General features: G+C 40.2%; 3 protein-coding genes across 3 annotated transcripts; all 3 read right to left on the reverse strand.

The window, feature by feature from the left end:
- Positions 1 to 208: 208 nt before the first annotated feature.
- Positions 209 to 24,745, reverse strand: LOC114353216 (uncharacterized). The gene is made up of 11 exons (XM_028305122.1): positions 24,682 to 24,745; positions 23,363 to 23,544; positions 22,207 to 22,345; positions 17,119 to 17,252; positions 15,759 to 16,714; positions 14,211 to 14,384; positions 13,479 to 13,627; positions 12,852 to 13,021; positions 2,572 to 2,719; positions 1,646 to 1,791; positions 209 to 449 (listed from the first exon to the last, which is right to left on the reverse strand). Exons 2-11 carry the CDS (start codon positions 23,528 to 23,530, stop codon positions 285 to 287), a joined length of 2,349 nt encoding a protein of 782 aa, XP_028160923.1. The 5' UTR covers positions 23,531 to 23,544; positions 24,682 to 24,745; the 3' UTR covers positions 209 to 284.
- LOC114353217 (heat shock protein 68-like) lies at positions 5,467 to 7,989 on the reverse strand. Its single transcript, XM_028305123.1, has one exon. The coding sequence runs from the start codon at positions 7,971 to 7,973 to the stop codon at positions 5,829 to 5,831; it is 2,145 nt and encodes a 714-aa protein (XP_028160924.1). The 5' UTR covers positions 7,974 to 7,989; the 3' UTR covers positions 5,467 to 5,828.
- Positions 19,990 to 21,646, reverse strand: Dip-B (Dipeptidase B). Its single transcript, XM_028305124.1, has one exon. The coding sequence runs from the start codon at positions 21,615 to 21,617 to the stop codon at positions 20,076 to 20,078; it is 1,542 nt and encodes a 513-aa protein (XP_028160925.1). The 5' UTR covers positions 21,618 to 21,646; the 3' UTR covers positions 19,990 to 20,075.
- Positions 24,746 to 25,339: the final 594 nt, after the last annotated feature.

The raw sequence follows: 25,339 nt of genomic DNA on the forward strand, positions 1-25,339 counted from the left end.
TTTTATTCTTGCAAAATTTAAATTTTTGTCGTTACCCTTGAACGAATCAATTTTAATGATCCTTCACTATTTTAAAACACATTAACTTTCTAGTCCAATTAAGGGTTAAGAAACTTTGTATCGTGGACTCGTGGTTCTTTAATCATGTAAGTATTTTATTTAATATTTCAAAAGAAAAATAAGATTTTCTAAGTTATTCTATCCAGACAATAACGAAATCATTTTTATTTTTTTAATTGATAACTATTTTAAGGTATTTTACAATGTCAATTTAATATCACATTTTATTCCCGCCTTTTGGCGGGTCTCCTCTTCTTATTTTTTCCAGTTCTCAATGCGTTCTTCTGAAAGCATTTCACTCCGTAAACACTGTTGATCTTGACTATGTCCATTTCGGAAAACAGTTTCTCGTTTTGACCCAATGACTTCATGATTTCTCCCTCCGGATCCTAAAAAAATTACACCAAAAATAATGTAGACCAACCAGTTATCTACTAGTTAAAAACATCTTCTAGGCCAGGGGTTTCCTAATTTATTGGAGAACCTACTTTCGACCATAAAAAAATCTGCGCCCCCCATCCTCCATTTATTTATTTGGTCGTATCGAGCAGTCTGGAATTTTTTTTTTATCCACAACGAGGAAGCTCTTGGCCTGTATCTCACCTGATGGTAAGTGACGATCACGCCGAAGGTGGAAGCGAGCTTCACCCGGAATCCTCAACCACGGAGGAACTGGCTATCTTACCTCTAACTGCCGGAACACAACAAAGCTGTTAACATTGTTGTTATGGCGACAGACTTAGGTAAGATGGTGGTAGCTAGCCAGGCGGACTTAGAACAAGCCCTACCACCAACCAAACCGAACAGAAAAATCTGCCCCCACTGGGAATCGAACCCGGGACCTCTGCGTCTGAAACAGGTGGTCTTACCACTAGACCACAGAGGCGGTCGAATGTATTCTCTCAGCGGTCGCAGGGTTTTTAAAACTGACTATAATAGATCGTTTCATCCACGAAGACGCGCCCTACCATTCTTCCGCTAATGTTCGAGTGTTATCGGTACACGCTAAATTATCTATGAGTGCACACGCACACTACAATTATGACGCTCGGATTGCTCGGATCAAAACCCGCACTCCGCGCCTCTCTAGACCAAAAATTGGTGGGGCGCGTCTTCGTAGATTAAATTATCTATAGGTACACAGATGGCCCGAACACCCCTTTAAAGGTCTTAGCGCCTCCCATTTTGGGAACCACTGCTAAGCGTAGTCCAGAATAGAAATTCTTACAGCAGGAACTTAAACATACACTGTTTACCAATAACTTCCATTAAGTAGGTAATAAATTACCTACACTTCAGAGAGTGGAATACCGCACTGCCAGCCTCTGTGTTCCCGAAATACAACCTAAGGCCCGGTTTCCACCAAGGTTCCCTCAGGTTTGGTTCGTAAATCTGATTATTCAATTCCGAAACACGTCATTTCCCATTGGCGAATCATCTTCGAATCGGTAGCCCCAATGCCCGCCCTCAAATTGGACCGCCGACCTTATAAGGTAGCAGGAAGGCGCTGGATGCAGGCCGCTACCAACCGGTAATTAAGGAAATCATTGGCCTTTGTCTGAAATGATGATGATGATGAATTTACCTTGGACTTAAAAGTAGCAACAGTAGATATTCCCTTCTTCCCAACCTTCCTCCAGAACTGCCAGGCGGGGTGCGTGGCGCTCTCATAGTCGTAGGGCAACGGGAACGTCGCGTCTGATCGGATCTTCTCAAAATGGTGGAGCTTGTCTGAAAAAAATGTTTTATCACGTTGTCATATTCGTTAAATTGTCATTTGCCGTGTGGTTCCAGTAGAATAGATAGGCTCCCCAACTCTTCCAGTGAGGTGACTGGGAGAAATAAGCTCGTACACATTAAAGACAATACGAACTCGCGTCGTGCTTTGTACGACGCGCGTGCATGTTGCAACATCGCTCATCCGGTCTTTTGTGGAAACCTTTAGAGGAGGCTTTCCCCCAAGGGGCTGTATTTAGATGAAACGATACAAGATGACAAGCTGCAGATCCATAATAGAGTCAACACCCACCAGTCACCAAAAAATATACCCATTACAACTAGAAAACCTGGCTCGTACAGTCGACACCCGGGTTCATTGTCTTTGCTAAACCACACACTTACTTACCTAGTATTCCAAATTTTCGACTACAATAATAACGCCCGTATTCACAAACGATGCTTGCTTAAGAGAAGCAGCAAATCGAACGCACAGCGTTGAATAGAAAGAAAGAAAGAAAAATTTCTATTTGGTCCAAAACAATTATTACAATTTTACAGTTCAAAGTATTTGTCTACATGTTTGAACCAAAATGGCATCCACTCAGCATTGTGTCCTGCTCTGAGGTAGACCCCAGAACAGAACGCTGTTATTCTGCGGAGACCATTTTTAAAAGAGCGTCACATTGGACGCCATAACGCCAATAGAGCTCTGTGTTTGGTTCGTGTGTGACCCTGTGCGTCCACGCGCACTGTGTAATGCTTGTGAATACAGGCGTAAGCCTCATTACTCACCTGGTCGGACATGCCGAAGGTGCACCCTCACGTATCGGTCGCGGTCGTGGCGTGACAGCTCGAAGTAGAAGCCCAGCATAGCCATAGCGACCATGGCTGTATGCTGCCGATGCTGACCGCCGCGGTACAGCTCTAGGCTGCCGAAGTTCTGCAAAAACATATTATAGGTATAGCCAGTGGCGGCGTAGCATGGGTTGGCAGTTGGCACCCGGGGCGATCACCCCCCCATCCCCCCGTCATAAGTCCTAAGGCACCCCTTGGTTTGGTACCCCCCGGGATTTTGGGGTTACCTACCGATTCTAAGATTGAGACAATCCCCCCCCCCCCCCCCACCATTTTTTGGAGAAAATTATCAAATTACCAAAAAAACACGAATTTAAAAGCAGATTTTTTTTCAAAAAGTATCNTTATCAAATTACCAAAAAAACACGAATTTAAAAGCAGATTTTTTTTCAAAAAGTATCATTTTTTATTATTTGATGGCCTTTTAGTTAGTTAGTTAGCTTAGTTTAAAAGTTATTAAGTTTTCTTTACAATAAGTAATTGGAAGAAAAAAAAATCTATAAAAAATTTAAAAAAAATCTCAAAAATTTTTTGACCTCTTTTTTGTCGATAAAAATATGTCTAGTTTCACCTATTTTCATATGTACACTTTAACGTGACTCACACTGTATATTATGCTGTCTAACTGGACCCAGCCTTTCATAATGGGACTACATTGTACTATGTAGTCTCAATAAATGACTGCTTACCATTATTGAGTCAATTAAGCTTGGGACATCGTGGGGTATTGGATGAAATTAACTTTTTAACCAGCTAGATATTTAACTATTTAGTTTTTAAGAACAGATAAAAAATATTTTTTGATTTCGCACAAGCAATAAAAATACTTAACCCTTAATTAGACAAGAATATTATTTTTTATTGTAGGTATTTAAATTCAAAATAATGTGGTTGTTATTGGGCCTATAATTAAAGTGTTTGTTAGTGAAATAAAACAAAGAATCTTAAACAAAAATATGTATTTCTGAGAATCATGAAATTATCACAATAATAATCAACATGGGGATTTAAAATCTTCCAATATGAAAGATAATTTACGAGTATTACCTAATTTGTTAAAAATACTACACTACCTAACTTCTACTCAAAATTTAACTGTATAATAAAATTGTATTATTAATTTTAATAAACAAACATGTCTAAAAAGATTCGCAGAACAATAGCAAGGAAAGTAAGAAAGATAAATAGTTAAAAGATAAAATATGTCAAAACCTTTGAAAAAAAAAACATTCGCTCATATTTCGTTTATCTAAAAAAATAAAGCCATAATATTAACCCACTTACTCCTACCAGGTGTTATAACACCGCTAAAAAGTAGTTCGGAATATCCTCAGATAAATTATAAAAATATCGAGAATTTATTTACTGTTCCTTGTATTTTCTCTTCATTACGAATCAAGCTGTAATTGAGTATGTTCGATATCGCATATTTGCTTTATTTTGTTAGTATTTTACTATTTTGAATTCTGTTATTTAGTTTTGTGCAAAAACGTCATATAAAAGCTAAGATATTTCATAAACTTGCTAGTAATACCTCAGATTATACTAGTTATTATTTTAGGTACTACTGTTAGCTACAAAACTATAAACTTATGTTTTTGAAAAGCTTTACATTTTTGAGACTTTTTATGACAAAATTACGATCGGTGTTTTAACACCTGGTCGCATAATCGACGTCTAACTTGTATATTCATTAAAAGTTTAGGCCACGATATAAAAGACCGCTGAGACTTCACGAAATAGTGGAAATATTAGAAAACATTGACGACGATGATCAGATACCGAATTACATAGCAATTTTACCACCAGAAAATGCTAATGCAGAAGCAACAGATGAAAATTCTGGTGAAGAAGACCACGTTACCTTACAAAATCTTCCAGGTTAGCCTGCTTCCGTTTATCTAACTACAGTTACTTATAGCGTGTAAGTTTTCTATTGCTATTTTTCGTGAATTTCCAGGTTCTCTTAGGTTAACTTAGAGCCGAGGCAGAAGTACAGTACGACAAGTCTTCTTCAGACAAAGAGGATAACATCCCGCTTTCTGAATTTTTTAAAGTAAGACGAAATGAATCTAATGATGCCTCCAATGCAGCTAGTTCTTCTGCCATGAAAGTACCTACCGCAATCACAATTATTACAACAATGCAATATAGTGCAAGTACCTTCTGTTATGCACGGTCCTAGGCCTTTGTCATGACGTCATTTGGCTGAAACGAACGAGCGAACGAACGAACCTTCTGTTAAAGTTTGTGCCAAAATGTCTAAAATATACCATGGCAAAGCAGTTATACTCGAAACAACATTTATGAAGAATGGCGCCACAACCAGGTTCTACGGAGCTTACATCCCTATGTATGTACTACTGTACTTACGAGTACTACACGCAACTGACATGTAAAATTTGCAAGAAAAAATCAATTTGGTGTAAAAAATGCGCCACGTACTAAAGTATCCTGGGTTATGATTTATGTCTCCACCATCCTCCTACCTCCTCTGAATAAGATTTTGGTATTTTTTAAATAAATGTGTATAACTTACAACTCGTTTTTAACTCTTAAACCTAACAAAAGCATAGTATAATTTTTTCTCGTAGTAGTAGTCCATTCTCCGACCAGGTGTTAAAACACCACCCATTTTCCGGCTTTTCCAGTTGACCAAGAATTTTTCTAAAATTTTTCTGTGGATACTTGACCTCTATTTAGAAACATACTAAAAATTTATAAAAATTGACAAGGATAAAAAGTTTCAGGAGTATCTGGGTTAATATATAAAAAAAAGTCATAATCGTCAAACTTTATTAAATCTAGGTATGATGAAAATAACATTCGCTCATTTTCTTTAGCTAAGAAAATAAAGTTAGTCAAATATTCTATCGTGAAAAATAGGAAAAATCGTCAACTTCTATTAAAATCTACTTAATTATTTATTTTATTGTTTGTGTATCGCACAGCCACAAGTTTCCGACAAAGGAACATGTTAATTCAAAATATTAGCCTTATTTCTTTACTTTTTAGCTTAGACTTGGCTTTCTCGAGATTTCCAGTAACAAAAATAACTATATCTTCATATCACAAACTTGTCTTTTTTACACGTATTTATGCTCACTAGTTGGCGCCACTAGCGATTACCTGTCTATTGAGACGAAAATCATTGTCTTACCAAAAACTGAGCATTCTGTCGTAAAATAACCAAATTAGGATGTACCAGACGTTCCAGGACTAGAAGTTGGAGATGTTCCCGAAGGTTCAGCAACTGCAGACAATCCAAACTGTTCAGACACTGCAGATGGTGGTGTAACTTCAGATGATAGAAACACTGTAGACGTACCAACTTCTCCAAAAGGTTCAGTTTCTTTAACTGCTTCAGAATTCTTACTATTTTTAGAATTTCCTGCGACTGGAGCCATTCCAGTAGCCTGTAACTGCTTTATAGCTGCAAACTCATGCTCATCTAATTCTATCGTGTAGCTACCACTTTTCATCCTCTTCCTTCTATGCCTCCAGCTCTGATCATAGTACTTCTGCATGATGGGCGACCAACTCTTCATCAGCTCAGTCAATTTCCTCTCATACTCTTCTCTGAGACAATCTGTGTTAAGATCCAACCAAGTTATAGCTTCTTCACATGCATTGAACATGGTAGATTTCTCATCGTCGGTTAGTTTCTCTCCTCGTTCTGTTACAATCTGTTTCACTCCATAAATGTAGCTCTCCAACTGGTTTCTAGCTTCTAAACAAAGCTTCCTTTCTCTGTCTTCCTCTCTGAACTTCTCAGCATCAGCGATCATCTTATTTATCTCCTGCTGCTTCAACCTATGCTCATTTGTTATCACGATCTGCTTCGAATTCCCTGTGCTTCTATCCTGAGCTGTAACTGTCAATATACCGTTCACATCGATGTCAAACGTCACGTATATCTTAGCGATGCCTCGAGGAGCTGGAGGTATGCCATTCAGTTCGAAAACGCCCAGCAGATTGTTGTCCTTAGTCAAGCTCCTTTCGCCCTCAAAGACCTCAATGGTCATACTGCTTTGGTAGTCTTCTAAAGTGGTCAAATCTTTGGTGTTAGAGCATGGTATGGTAGTGTTCCGTTGGATCACTTTGTACATTAACCCTCTAGAAGTTTCCACTCCCAGAGACAATGGCACGACGTCGACTAGTAGCAAATCGTTGATCTTCTCATGATGTTCTCCGCTTAGAATCGCTGCTTGGATCGCAGCGCCTAACGCAACGGCTTCGTCAGGGTTAATAGAGGTAGTGAGAGTGCGTCCGTCGAAGTAATCGCTGAGCATCTTCCGTATTTTAGGCATCCTCGTGCTCCCGCCTATGAGTATGATGTCCTGTATATCGCTTTTTTTCATCTTAGCATCCTCCAGCGCCTGCTCCACAGGCTCCAAGGTATCTATGAACAGATCTGAGCATAGCTCCTCAAATAAAGCCTTGCTGATCTTCCCCTGGTAGTCTATCCCGTCGCAGAGGCTCTGCACCTCGACGGTAGCCTCTGAAGCAGATGCCAAAAACCTTTTAGCCCTTTCCGAAGCCGCTTTCAATCGCCGTGTAGCTCTCGCATTGCCTAGGATCTCTGTCCCGTACTTCTTTCGGAAATCTTCAGCGAAATAAGCCACTAATCTGTTATCGAAGTCCTCGCCGCCAAGTCTTGTATTCCCAGCTGTTGCTTTGACCTCATAGATGGACCCTTCTGTGTTTTCTCCTATACTTAGTATCGAAACATCAAGAGTACCTCCACCTAAGTCGAAAATCAGGACATTCTTCTCGTTTCCCAAGTCTCTTTCGATCCCATACGCCAATGCCGCCGCTGTAGGCTCGTTCGTTATCCTTAAAACTTCTAAACCGGCTATAGTCGCTGCTGCCCTAGTCGCTTGTCTCTGAGAATCGTTGAAATAAGCTGGAACTGTAATCACTGCCTTATCAACTTTAGCACCTAAATACGCTTCTGCCACTTGTTTCATCCTATATAACACCATACTGCTAATTTCTTCGGGCGCAAACTTCTTTTTCTTCCCTCTATGCTCAACTAGAATCTTTGGCTTACCGTTTTCGTCCGTAACATGGAACGGCCAATGTCGTAAATCCATTTGGACTCCAACATCGTCGAATCGCCGTCCGATGAGTCGTTTCGCGCCAAAAACTGTGTTCCAAGGATTGAAAGGTGCTTGGTTTTTCGCCGGTTCGCCGATGAGGCGATCGGTGGGTGTAAAAGCGACGTACGAAGGCGTAGTTCGATTTCCTTGGTCGTTCGCTATAACCTCCGCTGTACCTGCACGCCATACCGCCACACACGAATACGTTGTACCCAAATCGATGCCAATTGCCACCATTTTTACGAAAAAACTTAAATTTTAAACTAAAACCTATTCGACCTTCATCACTACGCAATCATTCGAATTTCAAACTACCCCGTTTCGCGGTTCCGCCAGTATTTATACCTTAGCCAATGGGATAACAGAAATTTCGAGAGCGCGACGATTCTGGCCAATCAGATCGCGAGTTGAGTGGAAGGTTCTAGAACTGGGTTGCTAGGTGGAAGAAAATATTTACCCTTTTATGGTTGTTGTATTTTACCCGACTAATACAGAATAATAACACAATTGCATTATAAACCTCAATAATTTAAATATGCCTCGTAATTATTTTTCATGAATAAAATCATCCACACCAAAAAGTTACAGATTAAGTTGAAAACTGATATTCACCTAGCTAATGCTAGGACTTTAAATTTTTGAAGCCAAAAGGCTTGCTGTTAACGCAAACAATGAATATTGACCATTTTCAGACATATTTAATAATTTTGGCTAAATGCATTGACACTTACTTTCTATTACACGTTGAATCACCATTTATTTGTGTGATCAAAATGTTTTCTTTTTGTTTCATTCGACAAAACACGAAAAATCGAGTTTCAAAACCATTAAACATATTATGAGTATGATATCGTTCATACACAATAAGTGCCACTTGTGGTCTAAACTGAATAAATATTTTTGATTTGATTTGATTTGATTTGATTTGACAATTTAATATTATATTGACAAAATAATATTTGTTACATGATTTTTTTTACGAAAACATCACTTTTTCTATCAACAAACATAATGCTAATTAAAATATTTAAAAAAATATTACTAAAAAAACAATGTATTTTTTTTTGTCTGTGTCTGATATTCTTTAGATTTTACCCCAGAAAAGTGGAAAATTCATTACCTGTTCACCCCGTTCATTCATCCTTCGCTTTGACGTCAAAACCACGTGTATCAACCCATCTCTTTCGCACTCATAACCTTACGACCCATTGTTTTGTTTCTGTCTCCCTTCGTACCGGTCTTGTCTATGTCGCATCCTTTTCACACTTATAGCTTTTGCATCAATGGTTTTGATGATATCTCTTTCGCACCCGGTTTGACAGTTCAATTAACTCGGTTATTTTTATTTGTTTGTTTGGGATCATAACAATAAAGCTCAATTAATATGTACTTACAGTCGAGAATGTCGGACTTTTATACGTACTTGGTACAAAATAACACCTATTACATAATGCATTTGCTTTTTTTTTTCATTTTACCTCTTTTGTCTTTTGTGATGTCCATAGCAATAAATGTTTCTTTCTTTCTTTCTTTCTTTCTAATGCCAATAATTAATAACGTACCTACCTACATTTGTTTAAATTGATGAGCTGTCTGTATTTAGCATGTACCTACTTACCTTTAGGTGTAGTTATTAGGCTTGATTACGCAAAAATAAGGCAAATTAAGGGTTAAATCTGAAATCCTACCTATTTAATGCAAAAAAATTGTAGTGAAAAAATTGTTTTCATTTAATTATCCATACAAAACGGCCATTTCATGTTTATTTACTTAGGCTGGGTTGCACCACCTAACTTTAACGGTAACTATGACGATAACCGGTGCTTTTTATATGGAGTTTGACAGATTTTTGACGTTTGTCAAAGTTAAAGTAAGATGGTGCAACCCACCCTTATTTATTGAAACTTTTGCACGTCTAATGTTGTACTTACACTTACAGTGGCACTTAATGGCGAGTGGCATTGTCTACCAGTCAACGACAGGTCAACCAGAAAAAATCTGTCAATGAAATAGCTGGAATGGTTTACTACCTACTTTTAGACAACTATGAGATTTATATTACCTACCCACCAATATTATACATTATCTTACTAATATTAAAAATGCGAAAGTTTGGATGTCTGGATATTTGTTACTCTTTCACGCAAAAACTGCTGAACAGATGTTGATGAAACTTTACAGTATTATTGTTTATACCCAGAATAACATATAGGCTATAATTTATGACGAAGCTAGTGTGAAATGAAATTAATGGAAGTTTGTACTAGGGGTCGCAATACCGAATCATTTCAGCAAAACTGGTATTTTCGGTATTGGCTCTAAACCAATACCGGTAATCCGGTATTTTCGATATTTCCGGGATTAAGCAAAAGTTAGCAAATTTTGTATAATAAAGTTATTTTGCGGAGGAATAGTAAGTAGGTACCTAACCTAAATTAATTTATCTTCTAAGGGCTGATTTTTCAATTATCAAATAACTTTTAACTGACGAATAAATTTGTCATTTTGACATATTTCCCATACTGAAACTATCAATATGCCAAAATTATTCTTCAGTTAAGAGTTATCCAACGATTGAAAAATCAGCTCTAAATAAAACAAAATACTAATTGACACAAGGTTTGTTGTTTGATATGTTCAGTATCAGTTCTTTGCAATAATTTACTAATTCAACGATGTCTCTGTGATCAACTCGGTCAAAACAGGAAGCGATCACCGAATGGTGAGGCACATTGAATATCAGAGACCCAAGCTCAAAAGATGTCGACTGATGAAGTCTACGCTCCGCCCAGCGCCTATCCTATCCAAGTCAAAAACCCCGAAAGCTTTCAGCTCGAATTGCAAAATCGTTTCGAATGCCTAGGAGACTGCGGAAATGTGGACGAATACAATGACAGGTTCGTGGAAATTGCCCAAACGACTGGGTCTAAGTTCTTTAAAACCCGTCGTTCAAAAGGAACCAAAAAGATCTCTGACCTCACCAATCAACTCATGGAAGAGAGACGGAACTTGGTTCTGCAGTCCTCTGAAGATGCTGCTCAGTATCGGCGTCTTAACAGACAGATCTCCAAGTCTTTGACTCGCGACCTACGCCAATTTAATACAGACCGTATTAAAGAGACACTATACCGAAGATATCCCGGACGTCAGTCTGTACGAGATTAGAATGGCTCTCAAACAGCTGAAGAACAACAAGGCACCGGGTGATGATGGAATTACGGCTGAACTTTTGAAGGCAGGCGGAACGCCGGTACTAAGGGCTCTTAAGAAGCTGTTCAATTCCGTCATCCTCGAAGGAAAAACGCCTAAGACATGGCACAGAAGTGTGGTGATACTCTTCTTCAAAAAAGGCGACAAAACCTTGTTGAAGAATTATAGGCCCATCTCACTTCTGAGCTATGTCTACAAGCTGTTTTCAAGAGTCATTACGAATCGTCTCGCTCGCAGGCTCGACGACTTCCAGCCTCCCGAACAAGCCGGTTTCCGAAAAGGCTTTAGTACCATAGACCACATACATACGCTAAGGCAGATTATACAGAAGACCGAGGAGTATAATCAACCACTTTGCCTGGCGTTTGTGGATTATGAGAAAGCCTTCGATTCGGTCGAGACCTGGGCAGTGCTACAATCTCTCCAAAGGTGCCAAATTGACTATCGATATATCGAAGTGTTGAAAAGTTTATACAAAAACGCCACAATGAGGGTCCGCCTCCAGGATCGGGACTCGAAACCTATCCAGCTGCAGCGAGAGGTAAGACAGGGAGACGTCATATCTCCAAAACTGTTTACCGCCGCCCTGGAAGATGTCTTCAAGCTTCTGGACTGGAATGGATTTGGCATAATCATAATCCTTTATTAAAATAACTTGGGTTAAATAGTTCAAATACTTTAATTAACTCGCGCGCGCGTATTTTGAATTAAATGGCGCGTTAATTTTTCTATTTGTATTTGTTTTTTATTTATTTTACTATAACCGAAAATACCGAATATCCCGGTTTTTGTGAAATGAATACCGGTATTAATTAGACCTAAATTTGGCCCGGTATTCCGGTATTTTCGAAATTCGGTATCCCGGTTTGCGACCCCTAGTTTGTACCTAGGTATTTTATGGACTGTAGTCAAAACTGGTCAAAACATCATCTCATAATTAACGAGTTGTAAACAACTCAACCGGTCTATTTTTATTAAAATGAAAGAAGAACGGTCACGCCCCATACAAAAAAAACCCAGACCCGACAGAAACGAGACATACCTCAGTTTTTTTGTCATGTCTTAATTAGTTAAATTATATATTTTTTATATTCGAAATCTATGTATAACACCAAAATATTACCCTTTGTTTTTGTTCAGGCGTTATACAAAAACTAATACAAAATGCCTATTTATCATCAAAATTGGTAAATGGTACATACATTTATTTATTTAAATGTCTATTACGGCTGCTATGGAATGTATCTAGGTGACCTGGAGATACAGCTGGATTATACAGGGTGGAAACGATAAGAGATCTCACTCGATTATTTCTAAACTATACAAGATATCGAAAAACTAGTTACTGATTCTGAAAGTGCTTCACGAGCTCTTTCAAATGGTACCAATAATAGGGTACAGATTATGGAAGCTGGTAACATTGAATTTTTTGATTTTGTAACTTATTATTTTTTCCACCCTGTATAATCCGACTGTACTGTACTATAACGCCTGAACAAAAACAAAGGGTAATATTTTGGTGTTATACATAGATTTCGAATATAAAAAATATATAATTTAACTCATTAAGACATGACAAAAAAACTGAGGTATGTCTCGTTTCTGTCGGGCCTGGGTCACAGATGACCGTTCTTCTTTGATAGCGTTGATTAGTAGGTATTAAACATTGTTTTGTTTCGCGAACGTAAACAAGTGGGCGGTAAAGTTATTTTTGTGAACTTTTACGGTTTTCTCACGTGTCGCAGAAATGACGAGACTTTTAGTATGTTTGTTAATTATGATTAGGAATAAAGGTACACTTGAAAATGAAGCATCATTTTGTTTTTAAATCCCGACAAAACAGTTGAATATTTTATGTTTTAAGACTTTTACAAACGAACGAATGAATCAAAGAAGTAAACTCACCTGCCTTCCCCCAACTCGCCCCGTCACGAAGTCAGCACTAGTGTCCACCACCAGATAGTCTTCGTGCTCCTTAGCTTCATCCTCTGTGATCTCCTCAAGCTTGACGCAGGTCTTCTTCTCTAGAATGCTGTTCACTTCTGCGAGGCGACGGCGCACGTCGTCTAAATCATCTGGATGAAGAACAAACTCATATTGGCTAAAGTCCGGTCGCCGAGCAGATAGAATTTCGTCCAATGACCCCAAGCTACCCATCCTTATCGCTCGCGCGTAATTATAAATCGCTGTTGTGACTGTGCGACGGGCGGCCGCAGTGAGTGTGCGAGCGGTAGCTTAATGACACATACGCCCGTATTCACAAACATTACTATGAAGTCTCACAAAGCCAACCAACCAATTAAAGAGTTCTACTCGTTGTGCGTTTTGGTGTCAACTACCCAATTTCAAGCTAGTATATCTCTATTACTCATCATCATCATTTCAGCCACAGGACGTCTACTGCTGAACATAGGCCTCCCCCAATGATTTCCATAATGACCGGTTGGTAGCGGCCTGCATCCAGCGCCTTTTACAAGGTCGTCGGTCCATCTATTTCAGAATAAATATTAGTACTAAGTACGTTTTACTCACAGTTAGGGTCTTCCACCAAGATGTATCTGACCACACCATCAGGCCACTTCCTTTCGTTGTAGAACTCCTGGTTTGCCTTCGACAGATGTACTGTCATCCCATCTGTGTTGTGTGCTTCTGGTGGATGTTCCGGCTGCTCTCTTAACAACCTAAAGGAAAAAACCAACTCATCATCATCATTTCAGCCATAGGACGTCCACTTTTGAATATCTAGGCCGCCCCCAATGATTTCCATGTTGACCAGTTGGTAGCGGCCTGCGTCCAGCGCCTTCCTGCTACCTTTATGATATCGCCGGTCCACCACCTACGCTGCGTTTTCCGGTATGCAGCCTCCACTCTCGAACCTTGCTGCCCCATCGGCCGTCAGTTCTGCGTATTATGTGCTCGGCCTATTGCCACTTCAGCTTGGTAATCCGTCCAAATCGTAAACCAACTGAAGGGTGATTTAGAAGTGATAATGATAAAGCGACAATAGCCGAACGAAGGTGGCGGACTGGCCAATTCGTGATCCAAGGAACGCGGGTTCGAACCCCGCTCGACTATTATGGTGAACCTACTCGTAACACAAGCATTTTAGCTTTCCACGAGAGGTTAAAAGGTTAAAAAAAAAATTAAAAAAACATCTTAATTTTAAGCTCCTCTTTGATGCGGGAATCCCAGAATTTCTATCTCTGTTAATTTTGTCTCTGTGTGTCAAATAAGTTATTTTCTTTTCCATTACATTCTACTTGCCTGCTTTTCTGCCGATTTTGCACGTGACGGGTCTTCTTTCCCCTTCCAATGATCCTCTCTCTCTGCTTTATCTGTCTCTCTCTCTGTTTTATGTTTGTCTCTCTCTCTTCTCTTTTCTCTAGGGACACATTCGAGTCGTCCCATTCCTTCTCTGAGCGCACTTTCTTCTTTGCCCTAAAAGGTGTTATTTTTATCTTAACTATATTTAGAATGTGACTGTGCTCATGTGAACTGCTTCTTCCTATAGTCCGGTCGCCGAGCACGTAGAATTTCGTCCAATGACCCCAAGCTACCCATCCTTATTGCTGTCGCGCTCGCACACTCACTGCGGGCGCCAGCCGCACAGACGCGACAGCAATATACGCGCAAGCGATAAGGATGTGTAGCTTGGGGTCATTGGACAAAATTCTACGTGCTCACAGACCGGGCTTTAATACAAATTTTTAACCGATTTAAAAAAAGAGTCTATGTTCCACGATATTTGAATTTTCACATGAGTATAGTCACATAAGCCTAAAGTCCTAAACAATAAAAAAGTGAAATAATGAAATAAGTTCTTGGTGAAAAATCAAATTGTTTATCTTACCCAAGTAAAAATTCTGTATTCTACTGCAAAAAATCTCATCAATTTGTGACTTTATTAAGTATCTGTATTCGGTTGCAACAATTTTAACTAAAACATTTTTATTCACTCATCTCTCTCTCTTCTCCTATTCAATCATAAATCTCTTTCGACAGCACATCAAATTATAATTTTGTAGTTTTAGGCGGGTTTTAAAGAATCGCGCTGACCGCTCGCTGATCGTCGGCGCTGACGGATCAATATGTATGTACTAATTGAAGGGAACATTCCTGAGTGACGCTGATCGCTCGGCGCCGACGCTTCATACATTTCGGCTGTCAGCGCTGACGATCAGCGTGACTCTAAAACCAGCCTAAGAGTTATTTTGAATTTTATTTTTCAAGGCGTATACCTACAAGAACTTGTCTCTAATCTAATCTACAATTTTAATTACGATAGATATTAGAACTGTAGATAAAAACCGTTTGTTGCTATCTGCAATTAGTTTTTTATCGATTTAGTTTAGAAGAACAACAAATACCTACACACTTCTCATTTTTCTTCTGACCTTATGGAATTTCGAATCAAACGGCGTCCAATTGACGTCCACTGCTGGACAAAGGCCTCCCCCAAGAATTTCCACAATAACCGGTCCTGCGCTGCTTACATCTAGGTGCTTCCTGCGACCGTCACTGGATCGTCGGTCCATCAAATGGGAGGCCTGCTTACACTAAGTTTTCCGATCCGTGGCCGTGGTCGCCACTCGATAGCTTTTCTGCTCCAAAGGCCTATAGTTTTAGCCGAATGACGTCCACTGCTGGACAAAGGCCTCCCTCAAGGATTTCCCTGGCCATATTGATTGACTTATTTTAAATAGGTACTATTTCAAATTCGATGTGGCTTACCGTCTACTAGATTAATGGGAAATAAATGATCAATGCTCATTTGTAAGTCTTTATTTCTACTAAAAGGCATCAATTACTTACTTGAATCGCCTGTGATTTCCTGGCCATTCCGTTTCGTACTCTATCCTCTTCTTTTCAGGAATATCCGTAGCAATCCTCAATCCTGCTTTAGTATTATTATTATTTGCAGGAACAGTCACAGGTATATTTGTGTCGTTATCGCTTCGTCGTTGATTTTCTACTGTAGTCACTTCTTCATCTCTTCGCCTAGCTTCAGCATCATCTGCTTTGGTTGGAATCTCTGCGTGTCTCTTTTTTCTACTACCAACACCCTCAGTTGAGTTGCCAGTCTCGTTGCCAGTTCTAGCAAACTGGGGTCTGTAAGGGCGTCCGTCGTTTTTGGTGGACTGGAAGTAAACTGGTCTGTGTTGAGTAGAATACCTCACTGGGCCAGATTTGGTGGACTTATAAGACACTGGGCAGTCTCTAGCACCGTAAAATGGGCACCTAGCTCGAGCCCGTTGGTACATGTTTAAATCTTCGGAAGTTCTGCAGAATTCTGTGAGATTCGCGACTGCATTGTCGACCATATTTCTAGCGTAATCAGCTATAGTTTCAATTATCCCCAATATGTCAGGATTGCTGTTATTTCTATTGAATTTTTCTTCAGATACTCTTAAATCGGGCTTGGTTACATTACAGTATTTGGCTCTAGCGTTTCTAAGAGCTTTAGAAGATACCTTGTAAACTTGATCTACAACATCTTGTACCTCATCTTCTATGCCTAGATCTTTTAGACTGTTGTTGATCTGTTCTGAGGCACCTTCTGGTGGAGGAGTGATGTCTCTATTGACTCTTAGATTACCCTCAGTGACCTCACGTTTTTTCCTGGCAACTCCTGGGTAGTTTTGGCATAATTCTATCTTTTCTTGGCGATCTCTTTTGCGGCATTCTGGGCCGTAGACTATTTCTATCTTACGGAGGTCTATAGGACTTAGACCGACGCGGTTTTGCCGGACGGGAGCGTTGGAGCGGTCCTGAAAAAATGCCTGAATTCTGTAGGAAGGTAGATACAGTTTTTTTAGTGTGTCTACGCACACGAAGGGTAATTTCCCGTCGCTATTATGAACGCAATAGTTACGTAAATAGGTATGTTTGCAAAATGTTTATTCTTTTAATGGTAACATTTTGGAAAAGGGAACTGCCTTGTCACACTGTTTTTTGTTTCTGTTAAATTGAATGTAGGTATCGGGACTATTCCCACCTCTGGTTCCCACCGCTGCAACTCCTGTGTAGCCAGGATCTACAGCTTGACCGCCATTAACCCAACCAGTGAAGGCCAAGTTTGTTCCGGGGGAAAGTTAACTGTCATTGGACTCGCAACGAAATTAATCAGAAGAACATAGGAGGAGTTCGAAGGGCAATTTAGGTAGTAATTTACCTTGAAGATGATTGTCCTGTGGCCATTCTTGCTGTAGTCTCTCTCTCCGAAATGTAGGACGCTGTCCACGTCGTAGGACAGGGCTCGCAGTTCTAAAGGCAGCTTGACGTCTTTAGTGAAGAGTTGCATGGCATCTGAGAACAATTAAATAGGGTGTTTGACACTATATCAAGGTGGGAGTGAATAAGCGTTTACTCTGAAGGTATGATATACCACCCTACACTGCAACTCAATGAGGGTGTTCGCGATTGAAAAATCTGTCAATGTCATGTCAAAATCCACCAATCATGCAGCATTTGGACCTCCCGTCTACGTATTGCCATCTGGCGGATTTTTCAATCGCGAACACCCTCATTAATCAGTGGGTCTAGACAAGTAGCACTTTTTTAATGGAATCGAAAATCGAATCCGGTGAAACTTTTAAAAAGGCTTTTCGACCATCTTTCGACATAATAGGCTTTTTGTCTAGGCAGGGGGTGTGATTGCGATCAAAATTCTGCATTAAAGGTTCGGACAAACCAACGCGATCACAGCGCGATCAGCCGGCGTGCAGCGATGGCGATCAATGCATTTAGGTCTGGTCGCCATCGCTGCACGCCGGCTGATCGCGCTGTGATCGCGTTGGTTTGTCCGAACCCTTAAAGAACATTTATTCGAAAAACACTGACCGCCTCGAGTTGATACGGTTACGAGTTGAGACTTTTGTTTTCAGTCGGCGGATAGTTTAGTCGGTGTTAAATCGTTGTAATGTGAGTTCCGTCCATGATACACCAAACTATCGGTCTGCGGGTGGGGTGTCTAAAGAACGTCATCATTAAGATCTTTAATTTTCAACTAGCAGTTTTCAATCATTAAGGTGTTCAACACCATCATCATCATCAGGTCATTTAATGTCTACTTCAAGAGCACTGCACCCTCTAATTTACAATTGGCATTGGACTTTTTGTCTACACTCCCCATGCTGGCCAAACCATAGTTTTAAGGAACTTCTAAAAAAACACGTCACGATCAAAAGTAAGAAATCAGTTAAAACAATCAATGACTATCCTCTAACTTTAATTTTGTCTATTTATTTCAATATATGATAATGCCGATCTAAGTTTGATTAAAAAGCCTAGGTACGGAGCTAGGTTATCAGGTAATAAACAAACTAGGTAATATGGCAAAACAATCTTAGATACTAATAAAATCATTTAACCCTGACTTGATATCAACGCACAGACATGAGTAGAAAATTTGGCCTCCTCTGGGAATCGAACCCGGGACCTTTGAGTCTAAAGCAGATGAATGGATAGATCTTACCACTAGACCATAGAGGCAATTAAACAAAATATTCACGAAGTCATGAAAGTAGGTAAATTATTTTCTGCAAATCAGCTTTCTTTCAGCGGAAGAAGAAAGAGAAGGAAGTTATAAAAATAGAAGAAACTAAATTTTAAGAAGAAGAATTTTATTAAGAATTCAATCACCTCTTTTTAATTTGTATAATAAAATTTTAGATCACTCAATGACAAGATGACAAGTGATTCAAACTTAATTCAAAGTTGAATGCTATAGATGACCCACGCTGAACTGTCCCGCCAAACTCAATGACAGGGGGGCGCTACCATCGTTCAACTATATGGTTTCCAACATGTCAAAAATCTGAATCAGCGATCCGGTATTGACGGTGGCGCCCCACTGTCAATGTCATCGACAGGACAGTCCAGTATTTTGGAACTATAATGATGACGACAAAGCAAAAATGGCACGCCAATCTTACTTGCTTATTAAATTACATATGTTGTAAAATCTAAATAGGTAGGTAGGTACAAGAGTAAAAAAAAAAAATGATGTTATGATAACATAATTTTGTCGGACTGCCAAGTTCGGTCACTGGTTCATGTTACCCCGTCTGGACTACATAATGTGCTCACTGCAATCAGACATAAAGTCCAGACGGGGTTCGAAGTTCGAACCCACTCGTGACACACACTGTCACACAAGCATATTTTTAGCTTAGCTGGACGGACCATTACTCGTAGTAATTTGTACGATAATTAGTGTACCTAGATTATTATTAATAATTACAACTGATAAAGTGAAAGAACGTCAATGCAATAAATAAAAACAAACTGATAAAAATATCCAAAAATATAATATCGATAAGTTACTGGCTTAACATAATAATGTAATTAATGACTTTTTTGATAATAATTACATTGTAAAAAGAAAAAATAAAAATAAGAAAGTAAGATGAATAAAGGAATAATTAATGATAGATAAGAATTCTAGACACACTTCGTTCGATTCTATCTAACATTTAAAATGCTTTGACACCAATAACCATTATTACAAGACACATCTTTAAAAAACACTTCAATCTAGCCCTGAAAATCGAGTTGGTTTTCATTTTGCTGTACAGTCACGGAATGAAAAGGTTCGTCAGTTTTCAAATTGATTCCTTCAACGAATCGCGAGCACATATTACCTTTTGAAACTATGTTACAGAATAATCTCGAGTTAGAGAAAATAATCTTTAACTGTTCGTCAGTAAAGTTCAAAATTATTCAGATCAAAGTTGTTTGACGATTTATCTTGTCAAGAAGATTATTATGATTGATAAACTAAAACCTTCTTGTTGGTTCAACCTGCATTATTATTTCTATTAAATAAAAAAAAACTTTTGTCAATTGGTCAATGTCATCATTGCATTGCACTGACGGGATAGAAAAATAAACAAGCAAAACCTTATTCGTTAGCAAACGTCATTTATTTATTTAAATGTTAGCAGCACTGTTTCGTGCACTGTTATGTTGGCAGGTTTGATTCTTATAGTACCTAGTGCAAGCGAAAACCGACACTAAGGTGACGAACCTTTTCATTCCGCGACTGTACATTTATATCACTATGTTTACGTAAATCTACATTATCTTTCCTTTCACGTTGCTATCAAAAAAGCCAATGACATATTATTATTATTGCAACAATATTTTATGAACATGACACAAAGTCAATATAGGGACTGCCGTAGGTTCCTTAGGAGGTGCCCCTGCTGCTCCTGCGATATCCAAGTGCGTATATTTCACGTTCCTCTCTTCCAAACCTCCCACTTTGATTAAGAATCCTGCAGCTAGCTGATGGTGGCGGCACGTAGTCTCCATATCCACCTGAAGCAAATCATCGCCTTTGCATTTTCCAACATTCACTGCCATATCCTCATGCCTGACGATAGACACCTCAATGCCTTCTCCCACTCTTCCACCACTGAATTGCAGCCGGTTGGAATGATTCGTTGCTCGTGCACTGTGGTTATCCATAGCAGCAGAGTATCCTCCATAGCAAGCTCGAGCATGACCTGTCAAGGTTGCTATGGTGTAAATGTGGGGGTTAAGTTCGTTATCAGCTAATTCGGCCATCTTGAAAACAGAATCGGCCATTGCGAAACGACCCTCCGCGTCAGTATTCGTCACTCGAACTGATTTCCCACTTCTGGAGACCAGCAACTCGTCGGCCACGTAAGAATCTTCGCCGACCGAGTTCCTGCATAGACATAGCACTCCAATAACCTTCAAATGGGTAGGTTTTAATATTGAACAGGCTCGCAGAAAACCAGCAACGGCAGCAGCACCACATTTGTCGCGCGACATGCCGGCCATTTTTCCAGAAATTTTAATATCAGCGCCACCAGTGTCGTACGTCACTCCTTTGCCTACCAACATCAGGGTTTCAGAAACGCGCGTGGAAGTGGTCGGAGTGTACACAATCTCGACTATTCTAGCTTTGTGGCGATCCACACGGTTAGCAGCCCTGGATACAGCAGCTAAAAGAGGATAATCTTTGGCAATTTCTTCTTCATTTTCGATTACATTGATAGATATATTGCTGTACCCAGCAAAAGCGTGTTTGACGTACTCCACGATCTTCCCCGGAGCCATCCTCTCAGGGTCACCTCCAGCTATATCCCTGGCAACTATCCGGGACCTTTCCAAAGCAATAGCATTCCGGACGATCTTCTGAAAGCACGGTGAGAGCTGCTCCTGCGCGTGGAATCCGATTCTGATGTAGTTTTTCGGGTCCTCCCTTTCTCTGAGTTGCAGAGGAACGTACAGCGCTTCTAATGCTCCAAGAATGGCTACCAATTGCCCGTCAGGATATTCCACTACGTTTAGAACGACCACCAAAGGTTTTTTAGCGCCGGCATCGAGTGCTCTTAAGACGCCTTTCTTCGCAGCTTCCCCAACCACTCTCACGTCATGGTACGGAGTGATTTTCCCTGTCGGACTCAGGACCAATCTTCCTCCAGACACATATTCGCAGTTCCACACGGTGGCTTCTTTAGTGACATGTTTGTCGAGCTTTGCTGCGGAATTCACGAAGCTCTCAACATGTTTCGGCAGCTTCACCTTTAGTTCTTCTGGGTATAGCAGTAAAACCACTGCGTCGTACTCGTTGGATTGTATATTGGTTTCAATAAAAACATTTTCGTCTAGCCTGTAGTTCTGCACGTACGTCGTCATTGTTCCAAGTTTGAAGACAGACTGTTTATCGTTAATTATTGTATTAATCACCCTTATCGTAGTCAGTAACACGTATCTAAATAACAGATACGAGGTCCCCGACCGATTATTTGGTTAACTTTGTTGTCGCTCATTCTTCGTAAATACTGTTATCAATTTGTATGATTACCTGCCTGGGCTTAATACAAAGGTCGTATCACTTGCTCGTAAATGCAAGTGCATGTAAATAAGAAAACTGCACGGTTTTAGTGTGTTAGGGATCCTAGGTTGGATCCTAGGATCCTTAGAAACAACGGTAACAAAAAAGAATGAAGTAGACCTAGGGCATAACGCTGAGTGGCTGCCATTTTGGTTCAAAATTAAACAAGTTATCTACATACACATCTCTGTTGTAGTCATAATAAGGATTTTGGACTAAATAAAATTATTTCTTTCTTTCTTTCTTTCGTTTATCAACCAAATGACATCCTAGATGATGATAGATGGACAAAGGCCTCCCCAAGAATTTCTATAACAATCCTATATTGGGACGTGAGTACAAATGTGTCTTAAAGGGGGCAAAATAATAAATAATTAAAGAAATACTCACGTGGTTCGATGTTCTCAAACTGCACCTCTATGAAGACGTCCCGGCTGGCGCGGTTGTGTTCGAACGGGAAGCCCAGAGCCTTCATCAACATCATCTCAATGTGGGGGGGCCGCAGGCAATCGTAGCCCAGGATCACCGTCTGGGGAACATAGCAGAGATCCATAAAAAAGGTAGGTGACTTACGGTCCTATGTCCCCTAGAGCAGAGGGCGTTCACAACAGTCCACCATTGCGTTCGGTCTTCAGTTTCACGTTTGATCTCGCTCCAGGTCTTACGATACGATACGATAGTGCTCACCCAGCCAGGACAATGCCTGCTCCGGTCAAACCGGCATACCAGGAGGCACGATTTTAAGGAAAGACACGCTCTGGGATGGGAGAGGACGGCCGACTAGCCGCTGCGTCTTTAAACCGCAACCGGTCGACCACAACCAAGTAGACATGCATCCTGAGCCTGGTCTAGGAAAATAGGTAAAGACGGGTTATCGTTGATAGGACTGAGCGTTGATGCGATGAGATGAGGTAGGTATCCATCGAAGCGATGATAGCCAAATGGTGATGGTGGTGAAGGGGTCGGACTGGCCAACTCGTGATCGGGGAACGATCCCCGCTGACTCTCGACTATTGTGGTGAGCTCACTCGTAACACACGCATTTTGTTCAGCTTTTAACGAGCGATTAACGCAGAAAATCGCAGGTTCGATCCCCGCAAAATACCTAGGTATAAACATTGTGTGCATGAACCTAATAAGTGTGTTTGCATAAAACATTTCAGTAGTGTGTTACTTAAATACATAGTTAGGATGAATACTTCCTCTCTTGTTAGTATTAGTAGTTAGTAAAATGTTAGTATCAAATTACTGTAGAGTGGCCAAAAACAGTGCCGCGTCATAATGATGACCAAAACCGATACTTTTACTCTACGGGATACAAGCTAACTAGGTAGGTAGGTACTCTTTTATTAAGTAAACCGCTTTTGATTTCTCAGAGCGTGGGACTACCCATAAGGTGGACCGCAACCTGATAAAGGTAGCAGGAAGGCGCTGGACGCAGGCCGCTACCAACCGGGCGATGTGGAAGTCATTGGGGGAGGCCTATGTTCAGCAGTGGACGTCCTGTGGCTGAAATGATGATGATGATGAAACAAGGATTACTTACGTGCGGCTCATCTATCGAGTGCCCAGAAGTGGAGGGCACACACTTCCTGACACCCTGTGGGTTGGCGATCACCAGCACGTGCTGGTTTCCTCGAGGAGGCGCCAGGACTGGGAGGAACTTGAGGCAGGTCTTGAACGCGAAGAGCGAGAGGGTCGTCATTATTGACATGGACTGCTCATGGTCTATGACATAATACAAACAATAATCAGTGTTCCCCAGTCAATGAAGCACAAATCTTCAGCTTTATAATATTAGTAGGTATAGGTGCGTGCGTAAGTGTCCTGGAAGTCTTTAAATATACTTCGGACGCAGGTCAGCCGTAGTAAGGGCAATCTGTTTAAGTAGGTGGGGATTCTCGGATGATTCAAACTTGGAGTGCAAGTGTGATTGTGTTCCCCAGTCGAATTCGTGCCGTGCAAACAACTGCACACAGGAAGATTTAATGAATGCTACTGACAACGCCATCCTTGTGGCGGAGTTTTGGTTTGTTGTCGACATGACGAGAGAAAGATCAGAGTTTCAACTCCTAGAACCCGGTCGAGTTAATAACTGAGCACCTGGCGGCCGTGACGTCACATCGACGGACGGGGCGAACCAGTGTTGCCAACTTAGCTACTTTATAGCTAGATTTAGCAACTTTTTGATGTCAGGCAGCTACAATTTTTTTTAACTTGTAGCTAAACTTTTTAACTACTTTTTCTAGCAACTATTGATTATGATATATTTTTACAAAGTTATGGTAGCGGCATACCCGACAAAGAAAATTAGTATTAGCAATTACGATTCGACTCACTTAAATCGGTAGATAATCAAAATATTGTCTTCTTTTTTTGTTAATTAAGTAGTCACAGTATTAAAGTTAAGTTGATTTTAAAGTTTATAGCTGATTTATTAACTTCAGTGTTTTATTTCTTTAGTATTTTATTTACTTCGGAATTCAGCTACTTCTAGCTACTTTTTAGGGAGAAAAAAATACTCAATCTAGCAACTTTCTGTTAAATTCCTAGCTACGAGCCTTTGGTAGCTGTTGGCAACACTGGGGCGAACGCAAGGTGTGTGCGGGTGAGTGCGTGGGAGAGTCGCATTCCAGCGAACTGCGCAGTTTTAAGCTCAATCGGGTTATAATTAATGATCCAAATCCTAATTTCTAATATTTGAAAAAAACTGACTGCGTAAACTGAAAAAAACGTTATCTAAATATTTTCAAACTTATTGTTAAAAGCTCGATTACACCTTCCACCTTCGTCTTGATCATCAATGGAGTGATCAGTGGAGCCAAATATTTTCCGCGATGGTTATTAATAAATTAAATGACTTACCAAAATGTTCAGGGTATATGTAGAATGGTATTGTTGCGTTTGGCCAGAAGACGTAGACATTCGTTGGTAGCTCGACTGAAAATAAGAAAACTTAAAGTAATAAGCTTCTAAACGAGTAAATTAACCCTCCTTCTGGTGCAGTCGGGTAAAAAGCGAAATACCACTCAATCTCAGAAATTATGACACCTACAAACTTGAAAAGCACGTAGGTTCCTTAAGGGGATACATCCGCTAAGAACGGATTTTACGAAACTCCACCCCTAATGGTGGTAAAATAGGGGTTCATGTGTAAGTAACTAGGTACCTAACTCCACACTTACGAAGTCGCGGGCAGCCGCTAGTTTATTATTATTTTATTGCATTAATAAATGTGACCGTTTGGTGCAGTCCACTACACTGCGTACGTACCGGACTAAGAGAGGTCGCAGGTTCGATTCCCGCACAGTACTTACTAAAGGCAAAGGGTGCCAACGATTACGGGGCCCTATTGCAATGCTTTCACTGTCCGTCCATCGAATTTAAGTATCAGTCGCTCATCATCATCATCATTTCAGCCACAGGACGTCCACTGCTGAACATAGGCCTCTCCCAATGATTTCCATATCGCCCGGTTGGTAGCGGCCTGCATCCAGCGCCTTCCTGCTACCTTTATAAGGTC

The sequence above is a fragment of the Ostrinia furnacalis genome, unplaced genomic scaffold (genome assembly GCF_004193835.3).
Source record: "Ostrinia furnacalis isolate ACB-3 unplaced genomic scaffold, ASM419383v2 OfSCF1638, whole genome shotgun sequence".
NCBI classification, from domain to species: Eukaryota; Metazoa; Arthropoda; class Insecta; order Lepidoptera; family Crambidae; genus Ostrinia; species Ostrinia furnacalis.